We start from the raw sequence: 11,005 nt of genomic DNA on the forward strand, positions 1-11,005 counted from the left end.
TCAACCCCAAAATTCATCACTACTGAACGATAGAGGTGATGCACCATAAGTGAATGTTACACTGGTGAGAAAAGGGAATGTCGGCCTGTTACACTGAGGGATAACCTCTGTGCTTATGTGACATGAACAGGTGTGACATGATAAGTTCTCACTGTCTTAATGACAAGAAAAAGCATAACAGGAGTCCCCAGCACAGTGCCATCTGTGCTGGGGCCTGTTTGTTTCTCTCATATATTAATTTGAAAGTGGTTGTCTGCCTACAGAAGAGGAGGTCTTTATTTTTCCTGTTTGGAAAGATATAAGGAAAACTGATGTTGGTTTAAACTTTCGTAGTCTGATTTTCCTTTTCCCTTTTAGACACAACAGAGGAACCTGCGCCACAGCCCAACAACACGATCGGCTCCATCATTGGTGTGATCCTCACAGTTTTTGTGGTTGGAGCAATGTACTTCATCTGCCAGAGGGTACTGTGCCCACGCATGAAGGGAGATGGAGAAACAATGACCAATGATTATGTGGTGCATGGACCAGCCTCTGTACCTCTGGGTTATGTGCCTCACCCGAGCTCTTTGTCAGGGTCTCTTCCTGGTAAGTAAATGGTGTGATCCTTGTCCTGTTCTTTGGTACCACACAACTGTGCGTATTCATACAGGAAATGTCTGTTCCAGGTGCATAATTCTTGGAAGCTTGTTGCCATCCTTCTTTATAATAATGAATTGCTACTTTATGTATGCTATTCACAAGCATTTAGGTACTTAGCAGAGCCACAAGCTCAAACAGATGCACATAATGTGTGAGTTTTCTTCTTCTGCTACTAAAGAATCCTCTTTATGGACTACTGTAGCATCAGCAAAGTGTCATGACAGTACAGGGTAAAGTTACGCAGAGTTATGTTCATGGGACTTTAAACATTATGTAATTATTCTAGATAGGTTTGTAGACTGAGTTTTTATGCTTGTGAAATTTCTTGCAGTGTCTATAATGACCAGCAGTAATTGTAGTCTCAGCTTACTTCATTTGATGATGAAGTTGTTAACACCAGTCCAAGCACACTTTACTCTGTTTAAGAAGTAAGACTTCATCACAATGTTGCACTTCATTTAAATGCATTACTTCTGCATATATTAATTAAATATGTCCTGTAACTTGTGACTTCAGATCCAGCAGATTCCTGTCAGAACAAAAGCTCTGTGAGGCTGTTACAGGGTTAAAATAATGCATCAAATGACTTTGTGTAATAACCTGCATAAAGTCTCTTTGAGCAGAATTTTCCCCCTCATTTCGAGCACCGTTTTCCACTTGGACTCTGTGCCAGTGTGCTTCAGTCACTAACAAAAGCTCACATAATGATGTTGAAATGAAAGAACAAGAAACCCTCTCTTCTCTTGCACAGTTTCAGTTTCTCAGTTCAGGTGGTCAATAAGTTTCATGGTTTATTCTGAGGCACAGAAATAGTGCCTGAATGCCTGTTCTCTCAAGTCTTTTCAAGCCATTCAAGTGCAAGAAATGTGTTTCTCTTCATACAGCTTTAGTATAGCCCAGTGCCAAGTCCTGCAGTTGAGTAGCTGATGCACAAAACCCACACGTTTATTCTATGACAGTCTTCATTTCTGTTGTCCACCAAGGAGCCCTGAAATTGTTTTTAATACCAAGATGATTAATTTTGGCTCTACAAACTGTGCTTATACAGCTGTTATCCTCTGGATTATTTTTTTAAGCTTCCTTTTCTCAACTGAATATTGACATACATTTTTGTTCTTCAGGTATGTCTCGAGGTAAATCTGTCATCAGCTCCCTAAGCATTATGGGAGGGAGCAGTGGACCGCCCTATGACAGGGCCCATGTTACTGGAGCCTCTTCCAGTAGTTCTTCAAGTACCAAAGGCACTTACTTTCCTCCAGTAAGTTATTCTATTATTTGTAGACCTTTAATAACTTTCAGAGAAGTAATGGTGTCTTCTGAGTCTAATTGATTGACAAATTAATGTTTTGGTTTAGGTTTCTAGCCTGATAAACTTGTTTCAATATCGGGTACATGTGATTTTGAAAGGGAAGGAAGATGAGATTGTCTTTTTCCAAAACAGTCTAGAAATTTTCTCTTAATTTAAAAAAGTTGTGAGAGAGCTCAGTGCCAGAAGAAAATGTTAGATTGAATGTCAGGGGAGATGAAAAAAATCCGTGTAAATATTAAGCAGCTCTGGCAGAGAGATCTCCTTTCATTATACTCTGCCACATGCCTCTGAAGGTAAAACTATGATTGATTGTGTATAGACTTTCAAGGAATTAAAATGAAATTTTATGTCATGTGTCTTACAAGTGACAGATAAATAAGTAAACAAATGTTTTGCAGCTCCACAACGTCCCTCTAGTCACAAGTAGGTAGTATGCTGCTCCCCATCTCTTCACTTCTAGCGTCTGTGGTGGTTGTTTTAGATATTTTTATTAGGTTCACTGAGCCACTGTCAAGTGTTTAAGAGTTACATGCTTGGTCAGTTAAGGTTGAAATCTTCAACTGTCTGCTTTCAGTTCTGATAATCAACCGCTTGTGCTTTAAATCAGCTTTAAATTAATCCAAGTGTTGTGTTCAGTAAGAACGTGCCTGTATAGGGAAAGAATCCTTGCCTTAGCTAGCATCCTGCAAGTATTATAAGCAGAGTGTTGCTTGGGAACTACAGCTAGCAGAAGTAGATATCTGCCAGTTTGCCTGGGGCAGTGGTATTCCCTAGTGACAATCTAGTACTGAGCAGCTAGCTTCAACTTTACTTTTCAGCACTGCATACGTCAAAATAGCCACAGCAGTCAGCATTTTTTGAGAAGAGCTTAGTAGTAGCTAATAGGAATGGCAACAAATGGCATTTTGAGTGTCTGTTGAAGAACTGGGGAATAAACAAATGAAAAATCACGTTTGTTGGGAGGGGCTATGCATACAGTTCTTTATCTAAGGTTCCTATAATACAGTACTAAAAAGAAAAATTATAAACTGGTATTTTCTTGAGTTTACTTTGTATCTTTTTAACTGTGGCTTTTTTCCTTTTTTACTCCTTAGATTTTGAACCCACCACCATCACCAGCTACTGAACGTTCGCACTATACCATGGAATTCGGTTATTCTTCAAACAGCCCATCCACTCATAGATCCTACAGGTAATTACTATTACAATAGCTTTGGTCAGGATCAAAGAGTTAGTGTAGAAAATGCAGAATAAAGACAGCCTCTGCTCCATAAGAATTGCAGTCAAAGGCCCTAATTCTGCAAGCACTAAACTAGTGCTTAGATGGGTTCACATGTATCAGGTCACTGATGTGTGTGTACAAGTGCAGCAGTTTGAGGTAAATCACACACTAAGTGGTTTTGGTGATACATCTCTTGGGTATATTGATTTAGGGGGAATGACAGCACTCATCACAAAACTAGCTAAACGCCAAAAGAAACACAGTACCGTAATAACTTTGAACCAAAAATACTTACCCTGGAGTGAACCCAGCCCTTTTTTAGGCTTCTGTCAAAAATAACTTGTTACATAATTATCAGAAATTATAAGCAAACACCCTGTGGAGAAAAAGTTCACAATATAAAGGAGGTCAGAAGTAACATTTAATATTGTGGTCTAGATAAACCACAGAATTTCTAGTTTGACATATTAAGGGTTAATATCTGGAAAAAGTTGCCAACCTTTTGCTTATTTTCTCTGACTAGTATTTATGGGCATATATGCTTTGTCTCTGTTTACTTGAATGTGTCTTTCTCACCTTTCCTTTAAGAATGCTGGAGTTATTTATCATTTTATAGCAAGTTAGAGGAACAAAAATAGAGGAACAGACCTGTACTACCCAAGGGTGTAAATGTTCCCCTCCCAAGTCACCAGCAGATCTGGTCAATGAGAAGAGAGTGCTGTATTTGTCTGTTGAAAGATGTGCCTCCCTAACACAGTGCCTTTGGGGTTTTTTGGATAATGAGGTCTCTGGGGCTAAACAGACGTCCCTTCTCCATTAGCAGAAAATATGGCCTCTGTTGTGCAGAAGGTCAGACCAGATGTTTATAATGATCCCTTGCAGCCATATAAAAAATCTTCTAAAATTATAAGTAATTTTCTAATGAAAGAAACCTAAATTCTGGTACCAGCATGAGTCTTGCTGATGTGCCTTTTTGTACGATAAAATGGTATTGGGGTGTAGCACAAGGTTCAATGTTTTCCAAATGCTCCACTGCCCAGAACTAAACATTGATCTTGCTGCTTCTGATCTTTCCTAATATTCTGACTTGACTATAGAGGAGCTGCATCCCCAACTGACTGTGATACTGGGAGTTGTAGCTACCATGCACTTCCCTTTCTAATTTGTTTCCTTGGAACTATATTGGGCTCATTTTAAAAGATGTTTTGCGGTAGCAGCCTTTGAGAATTTCATCCCAGTTACTGCTCTAAGGAATGATTCTCCTGACTGCTATGAATGTGCCAGGTAATTTTCAGTTTCCTTGTCTGGGCTTAGAAGTTTGTATCCAGCAATTGCATAATACAAACAGAATATCTTCTCCATGTAATTGCAACATAGCTATTACACACACGGACATGCACACTCGTGCCCTTCCTGCCCCACTGTCTCAGGAGCAATTTTTTCTACCTCAATTAAGTCCTTAGGGAATGTGTTGTCTGTAGATAATTAATAATTAGCATCACTTTCATTGGTTGCTGTAATTTGACTGACACTGTAACGTGTGTGGTTGAAGGTGAGCCCTTCTGCAGGGAAGTCAGTGAGAGCGAGAGGAGCGTGATGCTGTGTATGGCTGCAGAGGGGTTCACCTGCTTGCTGTTTCCACTTTGGCTTATCACCCCTGTTACGACCCACCTCAGAAAAAAGGGGGGGGTAACCCAGGTTCTTATCAATAATTCCTTTGGGGTGGATTAGAGTGAAACGAAACTGAATAATTGGTGTTTGAAAACATACATATGTAGGGTTTATTTTAAACGCATATAGGTAGGGTTCGTTTTAACAATTTTGTTTGAACAGATATGTTAGCATTTTGGCTGTTGTCATCTATATTATCTATCATAGGGATAACCCCTGGGGGGAAAATGCATAAGGGAGAGAAAGGAAAGACAAGATAAGGGTAAAGGAGAGTAAGGGAAAGAAAAGCTGAGAGTTGAAAGATGTGTACAGTCACCGCCCACGGGGTCCAGGGATGACACTTGGTAGTTGCAGCTTCCATGTCTGTCAGTTGAAGTGGTGGCCTTGATCTGTTGGGGATGAAGGAGGGAAGCCCCCACACTCAAAGAAGTCGTGAGTTTCTATATCCATGGTTAGTGTCACAGGCCATGCCACGACCCTCCAACATCTCCTGAGTCTGTGCTGAGTTTCTGTGAGGGGTCTGGCAAAAGGGTTTTTCCTGCCCTTCAAGACTGGCAGAGGGGGGGGATGGGCTTTGATGGGCCATCAGAGGTATAATGCAAAAGTCCTGCAGAAGCCTGCAAAAGTCCCTTGGCAATCCTAGAATGCATAAATCATTAACCGTTTCAGTCTCTGACACCCCCCAGCTTGTTCACGGGCACATCGCCAGAAGTCTTTCTATACGCTGACCCTTTTTTTTTCCCCCCCATCGATCTTCCCGCTGCAGCTACAGGCCTTACAGCTACCGGCATTTCGCACCTCCCACGACGCCCTGCAGCACGGACGTCTGTGACAGTGACTATGCCCCCAGCCGCAGGGTCACGGCAGCCGCGGGCAAGGGCTACACCAGTGACCTGAACTATGACTCAGAGCCCGTCCCTCCTCCGCCCACCCCCCGCAGCCAGTACTTGTCGGCGGAGGAGAACTACGAGAGCTGCCCGCCTTCCCCCTACACGGAGCGCAGCTACTCCCACCACCTCTACCCACCGCCACCGTCCCCCTGCACGGACTCCTCATGAGGGGGAGCCCCCCCACCCCATCATCTGCCTCCGCTGTGAAAGTGTAAATACAAAATATTCTACTGGGGAGGGGGGGAGGGAGCTCTCGGCAAAGGAATGAGGTAGGACAGTGTACAGTTAAAATGTTACTAGATGGGCTGGGGAAATACTGAAGATATTTGTACAGAAGAATTAAAAAAAAAAAAGGATATTTATATATTTTCTTAAACAGCAACTGCTGCTTGTGCTATAAGAAGAAAAAATTTTGTGTAAAAGAACCCAGACGTTTGTACAAAAAGTTTTTATTTTTGCAAATGGAACACAAAAACATGCCTTAATCCAATGAAGTGACTGAGCAAGTAAGGATATGGAAGGACTGGGATATGTTACTTGTCCAGAGAGGTGATATGTGGGGTTTGTCAATACCAAAAATGTTTAAGATAATTAATAATAAAGAAGTCCATCTCAGAGCAGCATACCATAGATACTTGGAAGTAGCCAAATATCCTCTATGTTAACTACAGAGGGCCAACAACTAAAGATAAACTTGAAAATGCAGTCAGGACAGATACTAACCTTGCACAAAGGGCTTTGTTTTCTACAGGAATACAACAATTGTAGCAGTGAATCCAGAAAAATCACACACTTTTTAGAATGAATACACCTCTGATTTTCCTTAATGCAATTAACCAACTAGATAATTTAGCATTTAGAGCTCTCTCCTTGCTTCTGGAATTTTCAATTATTTTTGGGGGGGTTATTTTAAAATTCATTTTTTTAATCCCGATTAGGTTTTCTTATCTCTGCTGCATCCTTTCTTCCTGCCTGTGTCACTTTAAATCATGATATTCTTATTTAAAGTACTGCTAGAAGTGGGCTGCTGTAAATTCTGTTTTTTCTCCTAATTAGCCTTGTCATGCAGTGATTATCATGCTATACATTACGTTCTTCATTTTGACAGCATGGTAGGATTCTGTTTTGTACCAGGTCAGTATGATTTTCACATAATTGACAAGGGTAATATGCATATACCTGAGTGATTTTTAGTCCCTTAAAAAGGAAAACCTTATTTTGACCTAGTGCCCACAAAATATCAAATATTTTTATACCACATATAATACAGACAACATATTTATAACTATAAATTTAACCATGGATTGTTAGTTTTACTGTAAATGAATAATATATCCTTGCAGTACTTTCAGTGTATATTGATATCATAGTATACAAATCATATATGAATAAATATATATATTATTTTTTCCTACTAAGGAAGCATTTAACTTTCAGTGGACCAACTGTCCATAAAAAAAATAGATGTTTTGATCATTGGAAGGGGTTCCCCTGCTGTATTAACTACTCATGTTCTCTTTGTGTTAGGTAAAGCCAGTTTCTCTCAGTATGATTTTGATGTACCTTTTGACATACCTCCTCTTTTGTGTGGCATGAGTTTAATACTTTAGTATTAACCACTGTGAATGTCAAATTTCAAGATATTCTTAACAAAACCATTTTATATTCACATCTCTATTTTTGTATATTATCATATTTAGCCCCTTCTCCCATCAGCCTCACCGTGGTGATTTTGACAGGGAGATTATTTAATCAAGTGAAAATATTATTTGTATCAGTTAAGGGGCAACCTAGAATGTTATTAACTTCTCTTGGACTCCAGTGCAGTGCTCTGCTTTGACTGTATCGGAGCTCACAGTATACCTGACCTTATGCATTTGCACCTTCCGTTGACATCAAATCCACCAAAGGTGCTCAATGCCTTTAAGGACTGGCCCTCTGAGTCTTCTCTCTCAAAAGAAGGTCCTGAGGAGTTTCTGCCTCCTCGCCTTTGGGCATGCTATGGGTATTTCAACTTTCCAGAGGTGCCATTTGGGTTTTGTTGTTTTCTGTTGTTTGTTTCCCAGCCAGTTTCAACTAAAAGAGAAATAATCTGAAAGTATGGCATGGGCTTTAATTCATGCTGTTGACAAAATTAGTGCTAAGTTATTCTTGCTAGCTGCCACTCATCTGGAGTACTGGATCCTCATTTGGTTTCCGCTCCAAGAAAAACTGTCATTGGGATTCCATCTCTAATAAAGGGTCTTTCCTAGTAATCCAAGATACCTGAAGAAACTTTAAAAAGCCTTGGTGATCTCCAAGCTGTTGATCTCTGAATCTGGCATACTAAGGGTTTTTTTGCCCAGCTTCATTCTAGGTATCTAGGAATCGTGGTAGCTGTTCTTCTGGCTCTTCCTTGCTAGTGAAGAAGCTTGCTTGTGTTCTCCAGCAGGATGGATGTTGAGAAGGGTGTTGTGAACTTAAAGGGAACTCAAAACCATATATATGAAGGGGGGAGGGCAACTGTGTCAGGGCAGGGGGGGTTGAGGCTGGCACACCAATGAGAATTAGAATTTCTCTGTTGTTTACACTTTTTCATGTGCAGCATTCCGTGGGGTTCATATGTGGGAACTTGCACTAATGAACTCAGAAGAATATTGTGTTGTTGTATCTCAGTCCAAGTGCTTGTACTGCAATGGCAATGATCTCTTCTTGCAAAATACTTTTTTCAGTGTGCCAATTTCTGTTTGAAAAACTCCAGGATGGTTGAGCTTAAGGAGTGGTATTCTCTTTCTGGTGCAGTTGGACTACCTTGCTGAAGCTTCCTCTTGGAAGGAACTTACTGCAGGTAAATTTGTAAATGTGTTAATTATAGCGAGGTTCTTCAGAAGAACGACATTCTCTGCGTATGGATCATGCTGCCTTCCTTCTGTGCTAGTTTATGTCCACACACAACCCAGCTGAAGTCAGTGGGGTGGACATGTAGGAGTTGATCGTCTTTCTGATACATACGTTTCAGTTTGTGCACACTGTGTGGCTTCCATGAGTATAAGTTCATGTAACCTATGCACATACATTAAATGAAATATGTACAGTAATGGCAAATATGTAAACGAGCCAGTTGATATCAAAGGATTCATTTTACTGTGAATTGAAACTTAACAACTATATTGTAAATTCCAGATTACTGCTGTAACATTTCTCTCTCAATGTGCATGTACAAGTGTATGTATGCAGGTGCACGTATCCTTGATAATCTGGATTTACCCAAAGCTAATAATTTTCTTTTGTGCATGCACATTGGCAGATTCAGCCTCCCTGCCTTTCAGAGTGCTAGTGCTGAATGCTGTTCGGCTGTGTCTACCCTACACTGGACTTCTTTTGTCCAGGTTGTATGACAGACACAGAATACCTGCTAACTTTAAACCTGAACACTAAATACTCTGTCAGACCAGACAGGAGAGGAAGCACATTTTTTATACTGTTCCCCCACTTTTGGAGTCCGTTTTGCAGATGAGTAAAGGTACATGAAAAACAATCTGTAATTATGAAGGAAATTGCACCCCAACTGCTTGAACACAGCAGGTGCTTCAGTCAACAGCAAGTGAAGCTACATGTGGAAAATCCCTGTTATTCCTATTTATTACACTAATGGGCTTTGATGGTGTTCTGGTCTCCAGTTCTGCATTGCTTCTCTAGTTATTATAGCCCATTCTCTAGAAATGGCTTGATTGGCAAGTCTTAAACACAGATTAACTTGTTTTGCTTTAAGGTAGTTAAACTTGTACTAAGATGAAGAAAAGGCCACTGTCTTGGCTATTGAGTTATTTCCAATTCCTTATTGCTTGGCAAATCTCAATTAATTACCACCATTCTGAGGAGAACTGCTTGAACTACAGAACTCCCTGGTCACACATGCTGTTGAATTGGATGACTTATTCAAAATATCTCCTAATAAGTAATCAATCTTTTTTTTTTCTGACCTTTTTGCCTTGAGCATGTTTGTCACACAATGTTGTTACTGACAGAATTTGCTTTTGAACATGTACTGTGTGTGTAGCAGATTACTTTTTAGGTCTACAACAGAAAAATAATTGGTTAAGTGCAAAAATAATGTGAGCATTTTTATTCAGAAATTGCCTTCTTAGCAATGAGACTTTTTTAGTTGCATTTTGGTGGTGTTATTGCTTGGAAATTACCCTTTAACTTAATTGGCAGGTGACAGATACACCTTGAAAATAAGTTAGGAATGAACTAATAGCTTGAAAATGGCTGCAAAACAGTCAATTTCTTTCTAAAAGAAGTTAAAATACACTAGTCACTCAAAACTTTTTGTTTTCCATCTTTAAAAAGGGCAGCAATGATGCCAGCATAGCATTTATAGGGGCTGGGCGATTCACTTCAAAACCGTGCAGGGCAGGGTAAGTAAACTGTCCATACTTTATTCAGGACAGAGATTGTCTTAGTAGTGGGCAGGGTGATTGTTATGGTGAAACTCTTAGGGAGCAGTCTTCTTCCCCTCTTTTAAATGAACAAGGAGCAGCTTTGAAGTCCTGATTAAAATGGCTGTAGCCTTAAGCCATGCAGTTAAAAGTCAGCAAGGGAAAATGAAAGTGTTTTTTTTTTTTGTGAAGAGGATACCACCAGGCTTAAGCTGAACTAGCCTTGTTTGCAAGTGAAGGATCTGGTGCTGCTTTTAGATTTTAAATCTTTGTTTTGTTTTTGGTTTGCTTTGTTTGTTCTGTTGTGTAAGCTTTAATCACTGTTTGTCATTGTCTTAAAGCCAGCTGGTGTCTCTTGTTCATCAGCTTTGGTACGGTGGTGCTTTGCAAGGATGTATTTATATTATAATGGCCAACATTTGGTCAGCCCTATTCACTCACTCACTTTTTTTTTTTTTTTTTTGTAAAATAAAGTGCTTTACTTATACGGTGTATATAAACCTTGTACAAAAATCCTTTCCAATTATTACTATAAACCGAGTTGTAACAAATGAAATGTTGATTTTTATAATAAAACTGAGTGAAAAAGAAGTACTCTTCATTTTATTTCAGCATCTGGAAGACAGATAATTAAAGGTACAAGTCCATGTGTCTCTTTGTTCTCCATGAAAGTCAGAATGTGCTTAGTTTTCTGATGCTGTAGGAAGGCTCTGCAAACGTGCATTTGCAGTGCACCAAGTCCTGTGTTTTCTGCACACTGTCTGTGCTAGGAATGAAAGAATCATTACAGGGCCTGACTCCTGTGGGGCCGGATAAGATCAATTAAGAAGGGACCGGAGGAAATTATTTA

The 11,005-nt window shown here is 39.9% G+C and overlaps 1 protein-coding gene across 2 annotated transcripts in view; it reads left to right on the forward strand.

The window, feature by feature from the left end:
- The window catches only part of LRP6 (LDL receptor related protein 6), a 120,634-nt gene extending 109,888 nt beyond the window's left edge, over positions 1–10,746 (forward strand). For both annotated transcript variants that reach the window (XM_051770758.1, XM_051770759.1), the window contains 4 exons: positions 358–588; positions 1,764–1,900; positions 3,046–3,143; positions 5,611–10,746. In XM_051770758.1, the coding sequence (XP_051626718.1) occupies positions 358–588; positions 1,764–1,900; positions 3,046–3,143; positions 5,611–5,902 (758 nt within the window). In that variant the 3' untranslated portion in view covers positions 5,903–10,746. The remainder of the gene's footprint in view (positions 1–357; positions 589–1,763; positions 1,901–3,045; positions 3,144–5,610) is intronic.
- Positions 10,747–11,005: the final 259 nt, after the last annotated feature.

This window comes from Manacus candei, unplaced genomic scaffold (genome assembly GCF_025592945.1).
Source record: "Manacus candei isolate 608988 ecotype Guabito, Panama unplaced genomic scaffold, ASM2559294v1 h1tg000124l, whole genome shotgun sequence".
NCBI lineage: Eukaryota > Metazoa > Chordata > Aves > Passeriformes > Pipridae > Manacus > Manacus candei.